This window comes from Bemisia tabaci, chromosome 6, assembly GCF_918797505.1.
Source record: "Bemisia tabaci chromosome 6, PGI_BMITA_v3".
Classification (NCBI taxonomy): domain Eukaryota; kingdom Metazoa; phylum Arthropoda; class Insecta; order Hemiptera; family Aleyrodidae; genus Bemisia; species Bemisia tabaci.
Genome location: NC_092798.1, coordinates 28,721,270 through 28,740,114, shown reverse-complemented (window position 1 = coordinate 28,740,114; position 18,845 = coordinate 28,721,270). Strand labels below are relative to the sequence as shown.

The 18,845-nt window shown below is 27.7% G+C and overlaps 1 protein-coding gene across 2 annotated transcripts; it reads left to right on the top strand.

Moving 5' to 3' along the window:
• The first annotated feature begins 1,021 nt into the window (after positions 1-1,021).
• On the top strand, positions 1,022-17,341 carry ZnT49B (solute carrier family 30 member 9). Of its 2 annotated transcripts, none has more exons than XM_019047574.2 (14): positions 1,022-1,357; positions 5,873-5,983; positions 6,458-6,706; positions 7,406-7,610; positions 7,877-7,959; positions 8,355-8,478; positions 9,091-9,229; positions 10,285-10,440; positions 10,924-11,035; positions 11,714-11,924; positions 12,339-12,531; positions 13,580-13,693; positions 14,758-14,837; positions 15,767-17,341. In XM_019047574.2, exons 2-13 carry the CDS (start codon positions 5,893-5,895, stop codon positions 14,800-14,802), a joined length of 1,722 nt encoding a protein of 573 aa, XP_018903119.1. In that variant the 5' UTR covers positions 1,022-1,357; positions 5,873-5,892; the 3' UTR covers positions 14,803-14,837; positions 15,767-17,341. The 2 variants fall into 2 exon arrangements, with proteins under 2 accessions (XP_018903119.1, XP_072157596.1); XM_072301495.1 differs by having other exon boundaries at positions 7,877-7,961; positions 8,348-8,478.
• Positions 17,342-18,845: the final 1,504 nt, after the last annotated feature.

Here is an 18,845-nt window from a genome sequence, read left to right as displayed (position 1 = left end):
AGCTTAGGTTTTCGATATTACGCGTTTTAATCTATTTAAAATCGTAAGAGAATTTACAGAATTGCCCTTGAAAATTGATCACACATTAGTGTTTTTTTACGTCATTAAACCTCTTTCCTTCAAGCTATTCTAAAATTTGATGCATGAAATCGCATCAGTTTTTCACGAGGAATCCGAATCTGAGCTTAGATTTTGGATATTACGCGTTTTAATCTATTTAAAATCGTAGGAGAAATTACAGAATTGTCCTTGAAAATTGACCACACATTAGTGATTTTTTACCCCGTTTTTCTTCTACGTTCACGTAATGAAATTAGATCAACAGTTGACTCATCGACTAGTCTAGCCTAACCCCCCAGAATCGGTCTAAAGGGCGAACGATTTTATCAGATAGGATGTGCGGTCCTAGTTTCCGGGCAATTGCGGCTTGATGGAAGCTGCGATGAGGAGAAACGGAAGATAATTATGCGAAACTCGGGCGGATATTAAGTGAGAAACCAGGTAGGGAAAAGGCTTTCTTCCCGAAAAGCGAGTGCTCGGGCCAACTTACATGGTCACTGGAGCATTGTATAGCAGGTTGTGGGAAACTATTTTTTTGCAGCATAACCAATTGGATCGCATTTTGCAAAAAGGAACTAAGAGCATTTCAATGTTGCTAGAATTGTGCAACTGAGGTCTATAAAGGTACTCTACTTTGCGACGGTAATTTTCGTCTTGAATTCATAGTTTATTGGGAGTAGAGGTGAAACTAGTTTAGATGATCGTTTATGTTTGCAAGGTTAGCGACATTGGAATGCTCTAAATTTACTGTTTCATAAGACCAAAAAAAATTTTAGATAAATAGATAACTGGAAAAATTGCAACGTAACAAATGACATTTTCAAAGTAACGCTGGATGCCCTCATTTGTGCTATCTATTGATCACGTGAATTATTTTCACAAGTCCCCCCCCCCCCCACCCCATGAGTTGATTTCACTCACTAGTGTGAATTAGTAGAAAACATGCGGCAACACTGATGCAATCGTGTCGCCTGTCACATTTCTAGGTTATGTGTGTGTTTACCTTTGGATGTTTTTGAAGAGAAAAGTCAAGTTTATCTATAAAAATTGTATTTTGTTTCGTTACAATTTCGGCTTTTTGTAGTTCGCCTTGAGGTGCTCCCTCAGTCTTTCCTCTCACAAGTTTTGCAAGCTGAGAGTGAAAAGTGTAAACAAAAATTTCGCTTGTTTCATTCTCTCTAATATGTCCTCTTAGTGACTTATGAGTGATAACATATTTCACTCAAAATTTTCCAGCCCTTTGAGACTTAAATTATGAGCTCAGTCGTCCAAGTTTCGTACTAGTTGAAATAAAAGGGTAAGTAATAATGTTTATTCAAAATCTTCCGTTTCACCCTCACTTATGACGAGTTAGCTTGACTTTTCCCAGAGCCCCAATTTCACGACCCCACAATAAACTGCCAGACCCGCTGAAAGAGGTTAAATTCTAATGATACTTTTGGGAAAGTATCAAGTCTGATGTAAGGTTAAGGTTTTAAAAAAACCGACTTGATGAAACAGTTTCTAATTTTGTACATTCACCCTTTTTTGGTCTAAGTAATACTCTTCAACTAGCAACAAGTGAGCCATTCCTTCGCTCGATGTTATCAATGAAGCTCTGGTTTATTATTCAGCATTTTCTAAAAATTATTGTCTAACTAGATCTTGTTTGTTAAATAGATTTCTCAACCTAGTGCTTTACAAATATCTAGCAGAAGACATTGGATGATTTCTAAGTAAAATTGTTATTCATCAGGAAGTCTTATGGTCTCTCAAATAATTTTTCTCTGGGTTGCAAGCGCCAGGCTTAAGTCTGTCAATCGGGGAGTTAGAATTTCTCAGAAAAATTAATAGCCTTTTTGTCTAAAGAGTTCTAAGAGACCTACGAAATGCCACATCTTGCTTTTATCCGAACCCATCTTTTATGAAAAATTTACTTAGTTCAGACTCAGTCTTTCTCAAGTTAATTTTTCCACAAGGTTTTGTCTCTGCTTATCTCTTTTGTTTAAAATCACTCTGATTTTTTTAATCCAATAATGTAGCCTGTTTTTTTTTTTTTTTTTTTTTTTTTTTTTTTTTTTTTTTTTTTTTTTTTTTTTTTTTTTTTTTTTTTTTTTTTTTCTTTTTTTTTTTTTTTTTTTTTTTTTTTTTTTTTTTTTTTTTTTTTTTTTTTTTTTTTTTTTTTTTTTTTTTTTTTTTTTTTTTTTTTTTTTTTTTTTTTTTTTTTTTTTTTTTTTTTTTTTTTTTTTTTTTTTTTTTTTTTTTTCTTTTTTTTTTTTTTTTTTTTTTTTTTTTTTTTTTTTTTTTTTTTTTTTTTTTTTTTTTTTTTTTTTTTTTTTTTTTTTTTTTTTTTTTTTTTTTTTTTTTTTTTTTTTTTTTTTTTTTTTTTTTTTTTTTTCTTTTTTTTTTTTTTTTTTTTTTTTTTTTTTTTTTTTTTTTTTTTTTTTTTTTTTTTTTTTTTTTTTTTTTTTTTTTTTTTTTTTTTTTTTTTTTTTTTTTTTTTTTTTTTTTTTTTTTTTTTTTTTTTTTTTTTTTTTTTTTTTTTTTTTTTTTTTTTTTTTTTTTTTTTTTTTTTTTTTTTTTTTTTTTTTTTTTTTTCTTTTTTTTTTTTTTTTTTTTTTTTTTTTTTTTTTTTTTTTTTTTTTTTTTTTTTTTTTTTTTTTTTTTTTTTTTTTTTTTTTTTTTTTTTTTTTTTTTTTTTTTTTTTTTTTTTTTTTTTTTTTTTTTTTTTTTTTTTTTTTTTTTTTTTTTTTTTTTTTTTTTTTTCTTTTTTTTTTTTTTTTTTTTTTTTTTTTTTTTTTTTTTTTTTTTTTTTTTTTTTTTTTTTTTTTTTTTTTTCTTTTTTTTTTTTTTTTTTTTTTTTTTTTTTTTTTTTTTTTTTTTTTTTTTTTTTTTTTTTTTTTTTTTTTTTTTTTTTTTTTTTTTTTTTTTTTTTTTTTTTTTTTTTTTTTTTTTTTTTTTTTTTTTTTTTTTTTTTTTTTTTTTTTTTTTTTTTTTTTTTTCTTTTTTTTTTTTTTTTTTTTTTTTTTTTTTTTTTTTTTTTTTTTTTTTTTTTTTTTTTTTTTTTTTTTTTTTTTTTTTTTTTTTTTTTTTTTTTTTTTTTTTTTTTTTTTTTTTTTCTTTTTTTTTTTTTTTTTTTTTTTTTTTTTTTTTTTTTTTTTTTTTTTTTTTTTTTTTTTTTTTTTTTTTTTTTTTTTTTTTTTTTTTTTTTTTTTTTTTTTTTTTTTTTTTTTTTTTTTTTTTTTTTCTTTTTTTTTTTTTTTTTTTTTTTTTTTTTTTTTTTTTTTTTTTTTTTTTTTTTTTTTTTTTTTTTTTTTTTTTTTTTTTTTTTTTTTTTTTTTTTTTTCTTTTTTTTTTTTTTTTTTTTTTTTTTTTTTTTTTTTTTTTTTTTTTTTTTTTTTTTTTTTTTTTTTTTTTTTTTTTTTTTTTTTTTTTTTTTTTTTTTTTTTTTTTTTTTTTTTTTTTTTTTTTTTTTTTTTTCTTTTTTTTTTTTTTTTTTTTTTTTTTTTTTTTTTTTTTTTTTTTTTTTTTTTTTTTTTTTTTTTTTTTTTTTTTTTTTTTTTTTTTTTTTTTTTTTTTTTTTTTTTTTTTTTTTTTTTTTTTCTTTTTTTTTTTTTTTTTTTTTTTCTTTTTTTTTTTTTTTTTTTTTTTTTTTTTTTTCTTTTTTTTTTTTTTTTTTTTTTTTTTTTTTTTTTTTTTTTTTTTTTTTTTTTTTTTTTTTTTTTTTTTTTTTTTTTTTTTTTTTTTTTTTTTTTTTTTTTTTTTTTTTTTTTTTTTTTTTTTCTTTTTTTTTTTTTTTTTTTTTTTTTTTTTTTTTTTTTTTTTTTTTTTTTTTTTTTTTTTTTTTTTTTTCTTTTTTTTTTTTTTTTTTTTTTTTTTTTTTTTTTTTTTTTTTTTTTTTTTTTTTTTTTTTTTTCTTTTTTTTTTTTTTTTTTTTTTTTTTTTTTTTTTTTTTTTTTTTTTTTTTTTTTTTTTTTTTTTTTTTTTTTTTTTTTTTTTTTTTTTTTTTTTTTTTTTTTTTTTTTTTTTTTTTTTTTTTCTTTTTTTTTTTTTTTTTTTTTTTTTTTTTTTTTTTTTTTTTTTTTTTCTTTTTTTTTTTTTTTTTTTTTTTTTTTTTTTTTTTTTTTTTTTTTTTTTTTTTTTTTTTTTTTTTTTTTTTTTTTTTTTTTTTTTTTTTTTTTTTTTTTTTTTTTTTTTTTTTTTTTTTTTTTTTTTTTTTTTTTTTCTTTTTTTTTTTTTTTTTTTTTTTTTTTTTTTTTTTTTTTTTTTTTTTTTTCTTTTTTTTTTTTTTTTTTTTTTTTTTTTTTTTTTTTTTTTTTTTTTTTTTTTTTTTTTTTTTTTTTTTTTTTTTTTTTTTTTTTTTTTTTTTTTTTTTTTTTTTTTTTTTTTTTTTTTTTTTTTTCTTTTTTTTTTTTTTTTTTTTTTTTTTTTTTTTTTTTTTTTTTTTTTTTTTTTTTTTTTTTTTTTTTTTTTTTTTTTTTTTCTTTTTTTTTTTTTTTTTTTTTTTTTTTTTTTTTTTTTTTTTTTTTTTTTTTTTTTTTTTTTTTCTTTTTTTTTTTTTTTTTTTTTTTTTTTTTTTTTTTTTTTTTTTTTTTTTTTTTTCTTTTTTTTTTTTTTTTTTTTTTTTTTTTTTTTTTTTTTTTTTTTTTTTTTTTTTTTTTTTTTTTTTTTTTTTTTTTTTTTTTTTTTTTTTTTTTTTCTTTTTTTTTTTTTTTTTTTTTTTTTTTTTTTTTTTTTTTTTTTTTTTTTTTTTTTTTTTTTTTTTTTTCTTTTTTTTTTTTTTTTTTTTTTTTTTTTTTTTTTTTTTTTTTTTTTTTTTTTTTTTTTTTCTTTTTTTTTTTTTTTTTTTTTTTTTTTCTTTTTTTTTTTTTTTTTTTTTTTTTCTTTTTTTTTTTTTTTTTTTTTTTTTTTTTTTTTTTTTTTTTTTTTTTTTTTTTTTTTTTTTTTTTTTTTTTTTTTTTTTTTTTTTTTTTTTTTTTTTTTTTTTTTTTTTTTTTTTTTTTTTTTTTTTTTTTTTTTTTTTTTTTCTTTTTTTTTTTTTTTTTCTTTTTTTTTTTTTTTTTTTTTTTTTTCTTTTTTTTTTTTTTTTTTTTTTTTTTTTTTTTTTTTTTTTTTTTTTTTTTTTTTTTTTTTTTTTTTCTTTTTTTTTTTTTTTTTTTTTTTTTTTTTTTTTTTTTTTTTTTTTTTTTTTCTTTTTTTTTTTTTTTTTTTTTTTTTTTTTTTTTTTTTTCTTTTTTTTTTTTTTTTTTTTTTTTTTTCTTTTTTTTTTTTTTTTTTTTTTTTTTTTTTTTTTTTTTTTTTTTTTTTTTCTTTTTTTTTTTTTTTTTTTTTTTTTTTTTTTTTTTTTTTTTTTTTTTTTTTTTTTTTTTTTTTTTTTTTTTTTTTTTTTTTTTTTTTTTTTTTTTTTTTTTTTTTTCTTTTTTTTTTTTTTTTTTTTTTTTTTTTTTTTTTTTTTTTTTTTTTTTTTTTTTTTTTTTTTTTTTTTTTTTTTTTTTTTTTTTTTTTTTTTTTTTTTTTTTTTTTTTTTTTTTTTTTTTTTTTTTTTTTTTTTTTTTTTTTTTTTTTTTTTTTTTTTCTTTTTTTTTTTTTTTTTTTTTTTTTTTTTTTTTTTTTTTTTTTTTTTTTTTTTTTTTTTTCTTTTTTTTTTTTTTTTTTTTTTTTTTTTTTTTTTTTTTTTTTTTTTTCTTTTTTTTTTTTTTTTTTTTTTTTTTTTTTTTTTTTTTTTTTTTTTTTTTTTTTTTTTTTTTTTTTTTTTTTTTTTTTTTTTTTTTTTTTTTTTTTTTTTTTTTTTTTTTTTTTTTTTTTTTTTTCTTTTTCCCTTTCTGTTCTTCAGCCTTTGTTACCTGTGTGAATATGCTTAAGAGATCACAATTTCTTGTGCATCTCGTAGCAAATGTTGCAAAAAAGCAGAAAAGCGATGTGTTCCTGTCCCCTGTTTGTGCAGGTTTGTGTATTTTTTCTCTTTTTAATCTACTCTTACTATGGTGTTCTTTCCTTGCATCAACCCTAGTTTATTTTCCAGCTCTGACACAGGATCACATTCACAGAATGGACACCACTAGGTTTCTTCTGGGGGTTCAAGTTAGAGTCTTGGCCATCTCAGAATACCGACAAATGAAGAAAGTGATTTGCGTCTATAAAACTTGAAAATTGTAGAGGTTGACTCGAATTCTTAACACATTTGAAGAGGACTCCTATACTTAGTGTCCTTATGTCAAAAATTTGTTCCAAAAATCAAAGATGGTCGATACCTTGTGAAAACTCTGTTTTATAAGAGAAATGATGAGTAAATCTTTAGGAATAAGGTCTTGTTTTGGATCTCAGGAAATTTTAGGAAGAAACTTTAAAAATTGCTTCAGTTTGTTTATTCAACAAAATTATTAATGCTGAGACTCATTTTGAAACTGCTCTGTTTCAGCTATTCCAATATCTAACCAGCCAGTGCAACTCAGACTATTTTGGCGCACCCTTGCCTCATTGAAAGATACCCCAGACTCAAATGAATTAGACAAAATATCCAAAAAAAATGAAAAGAAGAAGAATGATCAACAATCTAAAATATCAAAAGCTAAAGGAGGTGAAAATGTGGCAGCAGTTGTTACAACAGGAGAAAATGATGAACCAAAAAAGCCAATGACTGAAAAGTTGGAGCGAATAGTTGAACTTGGTATGTCAACTTCTCATTTTATTATAATATTTTACCATCATCTCTGAACCCATCTGTTACTAAAACTGGAAGAAGTTTGCATATTTGAAAATATAATTTTTTTTTCAATCAATTTTCTTTTCCTGATATTGATGTGAAGAGGAGCAGACAGGTAGAAAAGACAGACCCCAAGTTATTTGCAAGTTTTGCTTTTGATCCCTCTTTTTATATAATTTATGTAAACATTAATATTTTCTCTTCATGTTGTCATGTCTCAAGTAACATGAAAAAACACTGAAAAGTCAAAAGTCAGCAGTCATATGTATCGCGCACATGGGAAAATGTCTATTAAGTCTAAAGAGAATGAGTTGAATGACAGACTGAATTACATATGTGAGTATTTTCTTGTTTGAAAGCAGAGAAAATCTAATGAAATAGGAACCAGTAGGGTCAAATGATAGTTTTATTTTTGCTGAGTGCCAGAATGCTCTTATCTAGATTGATGATGATAAAAGCTGTAAATGAGCACAATTGTCCTCAAACTTATATTTAATCAGGATAATTTTTAAAATTCAGCAAATTTGAAGATAGATAAGCATATTTAAAGTGATGAATTTTCTTTCAAGTGACAGGGGGTCAAGAGCCCAACTCTGAAAATTGGTCTCGTTTTTGTCTTTAGTTTTGAATTTAAAGTTGTTCAATAAAACTTTTGTCTTTTAGCTGCAGCCCCAACAAAAAAACCAAGAATACGTGTAGACTTAAGTGCCAGCTCATTGGAGAGAAATTTTATCACTCCAGCTCGAGCTATTTCAGACTTTTTGCTGAAACCAGAGGAACTTCAAGGATTACGAGCAACCAAAAGAAGATCCCCCTATGAAAATGAGCCACCCATTCCTGTCTTTTGGCGGAAAGATGTAGAAGCCATGTAAGTTCCTAGCATATGTAGTGTCAATTTTGCTATCCCCTGAAATTGATCATTTCATTTGCTCATTATAGGCCATGTGTATTCTTTTCACTGTATCCTAAATGTTTTACTTCAATATGGATTTAAAGAAATACAAGCAAAGTTGTAAATCATCACCGAAGTGTTGACATAATGAGAAAACAGTGTAATGCTCTCCCAGTCAAGAACAAAAAAAAATTTTAAATTATTTTAATTATTTTGTGATGTTTATTTGTCTTATCTTATAGAGCTATGAAAAAATGGGGATCCAAGGAGAATCTTCTGAAAGAAATCTTAAAAAAAGAATTAGAACAAAAGTATTATCATCAAAGTAAGTAGCATATTGAGTAAGTAGTAGCATTCAGATATATTTTATAGGTAATTTTTTTTACCTCAAATTCATCTTTTACTAGTAAACTGGCCACTTGTCAAGAATTTGTTTTTCTTCTTCAGGAATATGATTATGCTTTTCAGTAATTTTCTTTTGTCAAGTAAATATTTTGCAATATCCCAATAGCTGTGTGTTTTATTATTTTGAAAATAGAATAGTACAATTAATTCTGCTGATCGTGTAAAATCGAAGTAAAAACTGGTGTTTTTACTTCTTTTCCACTTGATCACTTCCCTTCTTAGCATTTATTCATTTTTCTTCACAAGTATCTATAAATAGAAATTTTAAATACCTTTTAATAAAATTTTTTTTTCAATTGTCTGCATGTCTCCCAGGTATGTTTACTCTAAAAAGGAAACTGCGTACCTTCAGACGGACTTCGCCCCAAGAAGAGGCCATGCGTGAGACCTCAGGGCTCATGAGCAGCTCTGGCAAAGTAGTGATAACAGCAGTTGCTATGTGAGTATTTCAGAGGGTACCCGTCATCTGTGGTGTACAATTTATGATCTACAATGGCTTTTCTACCATTTCCAAGAGGAAAATTGAAATTAGTTACGGACAAATAAAACTTTTAGTCCTTTAAAATTCAACTTCTTATTTGAAATGATCGCCTGGCTTTACACCGATTATCTCTGTATGTTTGCCGAATGCATACATTCCTTTTAATTGCTAATTAATTAATTTGAATCCTTCAGTCATTCAGACTGCCCTCAAAATAAAAAGTGAAACAACTTAAGATGCGATAATGAAGACCAGTGATGTTGATGAAACCTTGCAATCAATTCAGTAACGTTATTTTACAGTCCTTACGTCAAAACTGTATATCAACTCCATAGCTTTTGAACCACCCACATTTTTTTATTTTCTATTTTTTTGCATCGTGGCTTGTTTGATATTTATTGTATTTATCATTTTTATCATAATATTTTCAATTTGAAAAAAACTTGTAATTACTTTTTCAAATTTTTATTGTCACCAAAAGAAAAAGTATTGTCCCAAACTGTCTTTTCAAAAAGTGAACGTAAATTCTTCAAGCATGACAATTAAAATCATTGATTATTTGTTCATTAGAAATGGAAGCAACTTCCTCTTCAAAATGGTTGCCTGGCTTTACACTGGTTCTCACAGCATGTTTGCCGAATGCATACATTCTTTTGCTGATACTGCCAATCAATTAATTTTAGCTTATGGTATCCACAAGTCAGTGCAGGTAAATCGTTAAAGTTTGTTAAATTTTAATGAAGCCTTTGTTAGCCATAATGAATGAAAATTCATCTACATGAAAAGATCAGCCTTTATTGAGTAAGGAAAGCCTAAAAAATTTATTGCAAATTTGCTCCTCTTGAAGAGCAGTTTAATCGTTAAGTTTTGACGGTGAAACTGCAAATATGCATCTATCATTAGCGGTGTTTGAAAATCTCCGCTCCTATTTTATTTTTTAAAAAGAGATGAAACCAATATCATGGCTTGAATTTTTCATAGCATATTCATTAAATAGAGAAGTTTTCAAGGAAAAAGTTTCCGAGAAATGATAGATAATTTTTCATATAGAAAACAAAGTATGACTGGAAGTCTAACGCTGCAAACCAAAATTTTCCTTTTGCAGTCACCTCTCTGCAGTTTTACTGATGATCTAACTTAAAAAATTTGTTTTATTGCTGCAAGAAATGGTTTTTAAGGTCAAGAGCAACTTTCATCTTGAGTTAAAAATAAATTTGTACTATCCGCCTAATAGGTTAACTTCAGGAGATTTTGTTCAGTTCAAAAACACCCCATCTTTGGAGTCTTCAGTCACCTATGTACGAATGTATATTTCCAAGTTAAAATAAGAGAACCCTACCCTACCCCCCCTGGTACCCCTGGTACCCTGGTACCTCTACCCTTTAGTCTTTCTATGATAGACAGACAAGGTGCACAATTTCAAGAAATTGAGAAGTATCGGCTATAATTAGTTAGTTTCATTTTTCCCCTCTTTTTCATATTCTTTCCCCTTTGAGATGAGTTGGCCTTGAAGTGAAAAATCGAATCAAAGTCCCCCAATTCTGCAAGTGTGCAATCTGCATGTGGGACAAAAATATTTTCATGTGATATGCTTTAAGAAGAAATTTATTGAAAATTCTATATTTTTTTGGTGGACAAAACCTTTACATCACGTCTTTTGTGTGGCTTGCGAGTTGTTACATAGAGGAAACTGTTTTCTGAAAAGCACATTATTATGTAATATTATCAGTCGTTTAATTTATGATTGTGTTTTTTTTTTTTTAGAGAGCAGACTCGGATCATCCTTACGGTTACACAAACATGAAGTATGTTGCCTCACTGATTTCTGGTGTAGCTATTTTTTGTGTAGGAACTGGTCTTTCAATTTACCATGGTATCACTGGCCTTATTACCCCGACACCAATGGAGTCTTTCTATTGGGTAAGTCCCTTTTTGCTCCAAATATTGTTGCAGGGATGTCATTTTTGGGCAGCGGTGCATCCCTGCTATAAAACCAGGAGGTCCTTGTGTTATTAATGTCGTTTTGTCAGTCTTTACATGGATTTCATTTTGCAAAAAGGAGCCACGAGCATTCCAATGTCGCCAAGATTATACAACTTTTTTCACCTTGCAAATATAAACGGATCACATAAATAAGTTTTATCTTTACTCCCAATAAACTATGAATTCAAACCGAAAATTACCTTTCTAAATTTACTTTTTTCCATGATTTCAGTGATTTTATTGCAAAGAATGTAAATTGCACAAAACGAGCAACACTGGAATGCTCTTGGTTTCTTTATGCAAAATGCAATTAACGGGTATCACTGGTGAGTCACTGAATCTGTTGTTATTCCAAGTTTTATGTCATCATTAAGTTTCCTTGCGGATTAGTTTTAATTTTGCTTCATTTTTCCGTTTCAGGCTTTTTACATTCTAGGCGGGTCTTTGGTCTCTGAAGGTGCCACGCTACTTGTTGCTGTCAATTCAATTAGAAAAGGAGCTGCTGCTTCAAATTTGACCTTCAAAGAGTATAGTAAGTACAGCAGTAATCAAGGAAGTTAAGAGATTCTTTCAATTTTTAATTTCATTTACAACATTAATATTCAATTACAATATTAATATTTCAATATTCGAAACTTGATGATATTGCTAGAAATGGGTAATCATTTCGTAATTCCGCTGGTGCCTAGGGTATGATAGTTTTTCTATTGATATTCTTCATACTTGAACTACTCCAGCCTCTGGAATTAAACTTGATTTTATTCCTTGTCCATTAAAGTAGCTTTATCTACCATCTCTAAATTGAAAACTAAAATGACACTGAGTTTTTACCATGGCGTTTCTGACAAATGAAATAAACCATTTTTAGGTGCTCAATCAGTGAGATAATGTCTTCCAAGCTAGCGTAATGTTAAGTGCCATTCTACTTTGAGACTAAGTGATGCACAGATAGAAAAATAGAGAGCAAAATCCCCTGAAAATTTCATGAAAAATTTTGACCAACATTCTGTTAAAAAAATAAAGCAGGTAGGAGTAGAAACTTTGAAACACCACCAATGAATCAATTTTTTATTTACTCAGTTTCAATGTCAAAATTATTTTTGTTGACAACTTACGTTTTTCCTTTTTTCGCTCTCATTCCCCATATTAAGCATCATTATCCGCCATATGGGAATATCCTCTAACTTTCAACCTTTCTCTTTGTCCACAGTCTATAGAGGAAATGATCCCAGTGTGATAGTCGTATTTTTAGAAGATTTAGCCGCTGTTGCGAGTGTAATGGTCACCGGTGTTTGCATGGGACTGACCTCATACTACCATACACATATTCCAGATGCCATTGGTTCTCTTCTAGTGGGCTCCTTGTTAGGAACTGTTGCCTCTTTCATTATTTATACGAATGTAGCTGCTCTTGTGGGGAGGTGAGTTTTAAGTCAAATTTGAACTAATTTGAAACAATTAGACACCAATGTAACTTGGTTATATTATCCACAAAAAAACTCGAATTTTGAAATTCTCCTTTTGGAGGGTTTATCAGACCACAGTCAATTCCTCATCGACGAATTTTCTCCCTGAGAAGGCTTTGGATTAAACCTTCTTTTCAGAGCTGACTTGCCACTAAGGTTTGTATACAATTATACATTGAGGTTGCTCGCAGTCAAGGTTTTGCCAAATCCTTGGCTGTTGAGGCCTAGTTGAAAGGAGATCAAAGTTTAAACGCCCAGATGGTTATCATATTTCAAGCATTACCTATGTTCTCTTGAGAATGAATTCCATGGAAATAAATCATTGTCTCTCTCAGTTTTCATAAAGTAAGATTTTTCTTTGATTTTTAGGTCAATTCCTCAAGAATATTTAGATAAAATCAATGCAGAGTTAGAAGCAGATGTTATGATACGAGCTATTCATGATGTGAAAGGAATTGACATGGGGAACTCTCTTATTCGTTACAAGGCAGAGATGGATTTCGATGGAAGGGAGCTAGCTCGAAGTTACCTGGATAAACAAGATCTCAATTCCATGCTAGAGGTTAGTACTTTTCTCAGCTGCTAATCAAGAATATATAATTTTGCTCTCGCCATTTGCACAACACGCAGGTACTAGAAGATTTAAATTTTTTATCTTGAGTTGAAACTCATAAGATTTTCTTAGCCCTACAAAAATTTGAGCTGTTGGCTGGATAACTTAGTTATGAATTGATTTCGGTTCCTGTGCACCCACCCGATTAATCATTCTTCATCACTCAAATCTAAAAGAAAAGTACAGTTTGATCAACGAAATGTTCATTCCAGATCAATCTAGTAGTCATAGAAACTGATTGAAATCGCTAGATGAAAAGTCCTTGCTGGATGAAAAGTCCTTGCTGGATGAAATGCGAACTCAGTGAAGGATTCAATTTATTTATCGGACAATTTGAAGTCAGCTGGTTCCAAAGCTAAAATTTGTTAGTACACTCCATTAAAAGAACTTATGTTTTTAAATGACCGTATTGGTTCATTTTGGCTTCAGGACCTGCTCTAAATCAGGTTATCTACAGTTTCACTTTTCCTTTAGATAAATTAGGAAGCTCAATATTTTCTAAATATCTTATCTTTGTGGTGGGCCTGCATCATTTTCTTTAGAATGAATTGTGACCTGTGTCCTCAATCTATGCCTTCTGTGCTTCAGGATCGGGGGATTGAATTTTCTTTTAGTAGAAGGTTGTTACAAAGAGTTCCAACTGCCGCAATTTCAATCGATAATTACTCTGGAGATTGGATCATAATGTTGACAAACGTCATACTAAATTAAAATATTTACAGAACTCCCGGTTTATGTAATAATTTTTTTATTTTACCTGACCTGAGCTGGGAGCCCGCATACGCGGCATTGCCGTTTGTCTTACAAGGTTTAGGAATATTGGACAAATAGCCTTAAAAAGTAACTAAATGAGCGCGCCAGCACATAGCGACTCTAACTCACTCCCCGGTCTTGTCGTGCTGACATAAGTTTGAACGATCAGCCTGTTGTGGATCCTATATCTATAACAATGTAACTTTTTCCCCTCAACTTAATACTTATGTCTGTCCTTCTACAGGAAGTACAAAAAATGCAAACTGCAGAAGAGTTGGAAACGTTTCTCCTAAACCATAGTGAAAATATTGTTGATATGCTTGGAGGAGAGATAGATCGAATTGAATTGAAATTAAGGGTAAGTCTCGGTGCATTCAAGTAAATCATCTACTTTCTAGAAAGAGTCGTTGGATGTGTTTTGTTGATAGCTCAAATGAGTCAAACTCCACTGTCCGACACATAAGAATGCACTCAAATTCTGATCACCAAACTTCATTTATTTTGATCAGTTGAGCCGGTGAATGACCTTCGTTTTTTTACTGGCCCCTTATTTCTTCGCCCGTACTTTATTATTTAACTCCATTAAACCCCTGGAAGAAACTGATATGAGTGTTTTGCGTCTGGAAAGATAGGAAAATGGTTTAATCCAGGTATCTATTGGGGTTACTCCCACTTACTTTTCACTGCTGCAGCAAAAACTGACTAGAACTGCTATTCCAACAAATACAAATTTTTTAGCTGTTAAATTTCGTGTCGTTTTGGAAAATTTGATAACTTGGAAATCGGTAGGTGTTGCAAGAAATCAAGGTCATCTTTAACTGAATCAGCAAAGAAGTACCAGAAGTAACCCCATCAGCCAGGAGGGTAAAAAATGGGATAGAGGTATTATACATAAGTGGAAGGTAGGTATTTTCATTCCACCTCAGGAAGCACATTTGAAATAAAGGAGTCTGGAAGATTAAACCAATTGGTAGGCTTTGTTAGGTTGAGGAAGGAACAGCAACTTGAATAATTTTTTTAAAGTGAGTCATCGGAAAAGAGGAGACATGAAATACTGGGCACAGCTGACTGTTCATTGCTTTCTGCTCGAGGATCCTGCTAGCGCTCTGTTGCAGCTTTGTAGAGGGACAGTTTCTACAGATGAAATCCGAGTACATAACTGGTCACAGTAAACTCCTTAGAGTTTCCATATTTTGGGCTTTGTTTCAAAGGATTTAAATCTAATCTAAGGTATTTAGTATTCACTCAAGAAAAAGCTGCTTTCCTACACTTCCTCTTGTTGCATTTTTATCAAATTATTCCTTGTTCCTCATGTTGCAGTAGCTCTAATCTCTTTATTGAGGTTACCTAAAAAAACTTAAATTTCAAGTATTTATGTATTTATATTTTGATCTAAAATTCATTCATATTTATTGGTTGCAGAAAAAATTCCCAGAAATTCGCCACTGTGATCTAGAATTATTGTAAATTTGTCTTGCTGTGATCAAGAAATGAAAAATCAGGTAAGCAGGGATTATTCCTCGAATTTGTTTCGTTTACCAAGGGAAATATTACCTGTAACAATGAAGCATGACACAATTAGACACCCATCATATTGCAGCATTACTCTAATTTATTCGTTTTGATAATATAATCACAAAAATTGCTCATATTGCCTTTCTACCTATCACTACTAGAACTTTCATTCGTTCTTATGAAAAACCTGTGCATACACAGAATGTTTGTAATGATCTGGCAAATTAAATTTTTGTACAATCTCTTACTTTTGGTCTGGTAGCTTCTAGATTTTAAGTCCCTCATACCATTTTATTCTATAACTGGTTTCGTTTCAGTTTGATATGGTATCTAACCACTGAAAGTCCAGACTTTTAATTTTTGTTGACAAAGTTTATTCCATAATTTATAAAAGCAAGTTTATGAAAAGCTATCTATTCTCTAAAGAAGGAGGTAATAGAGAATAAACTTTATTCCTCTTAACAATTTAATTTTAATTTTAGTCTGGAGTAGTGATGACACAGTTAACACAAAAATATTTGTGAAGTGCCCTTTCTGCACCCAGCGCTTTACGTACCAAAACCCCTAAAAAAAAGAAAATGAAAAGAAAATATAACCTAAAATTCAAGATGTGCCAACGCAACGCATTGCAAATTGTTTTTATCTGTTTACTGATCAGCCAATTGGTTCCCAACTTGTCTGTATAATTCGGATTTCACCATGAAATGGTCATCATAAAAGTAACAGAAGAAACCATCAAAGTTTTTATAGGCAAGTTGGTTTGAAAAAGTCGTTTTATTTCTTTCTTCTTCTTTGATGGTGTACATTTGGAATGAGAATGAACTTAAGAGAGAAGCATTTAACTATCACCTTCTGAATTACTTTGATTTTTTTAATATACTTGACTCCCTTAATTATTATCTCTCCTATTTTCCAGAACAATCACCTTCTCGGAATGAAGTCTAATGGCATTATAATGGACTGTGACTAGAATCTACAGTCTTACCTATCCTGTGTTATAGCTTTCCTTCTGCTTCTTAATTGCAGTGTTTGTTTCATAATGTTTAAACGGAGATTTTTCATTTCTGCGGAGTATTGTATGAGGTAATTTTAACGGGATGTTTAATTGTGATCCAATCTTTTTTCTTCAATTTGAGGTGATTTTGAATCTTTATTTTCAAGTTTTCCATTATTGTCACTTTATCTACTTTAAAAAGATGTTTAATTTTGCAACTTAATTTACTCGGAAAACTGACTGAATATTATTCCCCACCCTGGCCACACTACTTACATTTGAGACAATTAAGCCATTATTAGAGCCGATTAATTTATCATAAAAAAAATCCAATAGTTAAGTTGAGTGACCGTTACTTATTATGATGTATAATAATTAGGAGAAAAAAGGTTATATGAAGGCAACCCATCGACATTTTTTCAGTTTTTTGATCAAGTTGGACTGTTGCTGATAGAGTCATTAATAGAATTAGAGTGCGTTTAGTAAAAAGGAATAAAGTGAAAAGTGAAGCCCCTCTCTTGAAGTATCCTATTCCGTCCAATATACACACCATGTGCTTGGAAATCAAGAATAGTTTTTGAATACCGGTGAGTCTTTAACCTGGAAATCATATGGTTTCTTTCAGACATAAGTACCGCTAAGTCTATTACTGTCTGTAAAATGTCTGCTATTGGTTGCATTTGGGTTCTCTCAATCGGTCTCTTATTCCAGTAATGTGAAAAATCCACTTAAACTAAATTATTGCTTCTCAAAACAAGGAAGTTATCATGTTTTGTTGAAGTTTTAAAAAGAGGCTGAATCTAAAGCCCAAATTAGACGGTCAAACTTTTTGTCCAATTTTTCTTCCACTTTTGGCCCATGAAAAGTTGGATTGTGTGATATTGACATGGGAACACAGCAATTGGATAAAAGTTCAAAGGAAACTTGAATCTGATGTCATCTTCAACTTTACAACTTTAGCAGTGCTAATTGAATGGAATATTCAATGAAACATTATAGCCGAAGCTGTAATTAAGCTGACGACAATTATCCAAATGCCGATGTTTAGTGTCATCACAATATCACACTGCAACGGTAATCGAATCAAATTGTTTTGCATCCAACCTTCCATTCAACTTTTTGTCCGTCTGCTCTCCAGATGAAAAGTTTAAGTGTCTGAACTGGGCCTAGCGGTTTTAATTGCCTATCTATGAGGAGGAGTATTATCTTTGTGAAAGGAAGTGAGAGGTAGCATTTTGTCAATTTGCATGCTCTCTCTATTTCTCTTATCTTCCGAGTTCATTTCAAATTTTCTTCAGTCTCTGATCTCTATTTCATTAAACTCATTTCAGTGTGATTCTCTGAATTTTATTTCTTTTATTTCCTTTTGAGGGTTTATTCATTTTGCTTTCATGTATGATAGAACTAAGTCACATATGTATTCTTTTACTGTCTAATAGGTTATTGATCATATTTTATATAAATGATTTGTTATACATAAAGAAATACTCTTATGAAGACATTGAGTTTTGACTGTTTACCGATGAAATTTTCCGATCCACCTATAGTCAAAGAGGAAGACCTAGGAAGAGGGCTTCATAATTTTTATCTTCTTGATTAAAAATACCATCTAGCTATCACGGTTCATATCTTGTTCTCAATATATTATGTTCTTGGAACTAAAAATATAAATCCTCCATTTCCTTTGAAGTGAAATTTTTGTGAGTTGAGATCCATTGAAGAAATGAGAAAATTTTAAGATGCACTGATTTTATTTACTGATACTAAAACAATTCACTATATCACAATAAAAAATGAACAGTCAGTTGCTTAAAGTAAATTATGCGTTTTTGATAAATTAATTAAACAAACAAGAAGAAACAAAACAAAGGAGGGTAATACTTAATGAAATTTCAAACACAAGTTTCGAGTATAATCGGAATTTTGAGTTTCACTGTTTCAAGTCGACCTTAAACAACTACAAAGCCTTGAAAAATCGAGAAAAATTTAAAACAAACAAGGTTATTAGAAGGAAAACGTCTTGATTGGTACCTTGGTCTGTGTTTTGCATGGAGAGGCCACTCATAGTATCCCAGCCCAGAACAAACACAATAAGTTTGAAGAGAGGGAAGTTTGCTCGCAGCTGTTGCGCAGCCCTAGTGTCATTGTTACGATTATTGCAACTAATCAATGGAAAGTAAATAGCAAAATATTGAGGCTAGCTTTCTGAGGGACTACAGTGAATCCTTTATAGGTGGAAAAAGGTTCCAATCAGTGGGTTTTCCCTTAAATAACTCATTCTTTGAAACATTTGAAGCTTTAATTAAGAATTTGTAAAAAACAGTAGACGGCTTTCATGATTTCAATGGAGTACATTGATTCAACTTTTAAAAGACTAAATATTAATAGGAAAAGGTAGAAATTGATGATATTGGCAGAGGCACAACCAAGTTAGATAGGCAATAAAGAACACCTAAGTTGAGATAAATTTTTTAGAAAATGAAGACTGAACAGCAGGCTCTTAGACAGCCTCTGGAAAATATTACCGAGGTACTTCAAAGCTGCAATTCTGATTAAGTACTTACAATTAGTTTTAAACAAATGTGTACCCACAATAAATTGAGATCTCGATTGAACTGAGGGTGATCTTCACACTAAAACAATTCACGAAGCCAAAACTTAAGATTATTCAACTTATTGCTGTGAGGTGCATAATTCCTTTGTTTACACTGTCTGTGTTTATTAAGATTTATCTTAATATTTTTATTTCTCTGTGTATTCTCAATTACTAAAAGCTCTGTGAAGAAAATATTGCAACTGAATGAATGAAACTAATTGGACGACTATGATGATGCCTTTAACACTTGATCATTTAGGAATCTTTTTAGACTTTTTTTGAACTCGATTCATGAAAATAGTTTAGTTTGAACATGAGTAGGAAGTACAGTGTGAATTCAACGCAGACTGAATACTGAATAACAACTAGATAAACCGACTGGATTACTGTACAGAAAAAACATAA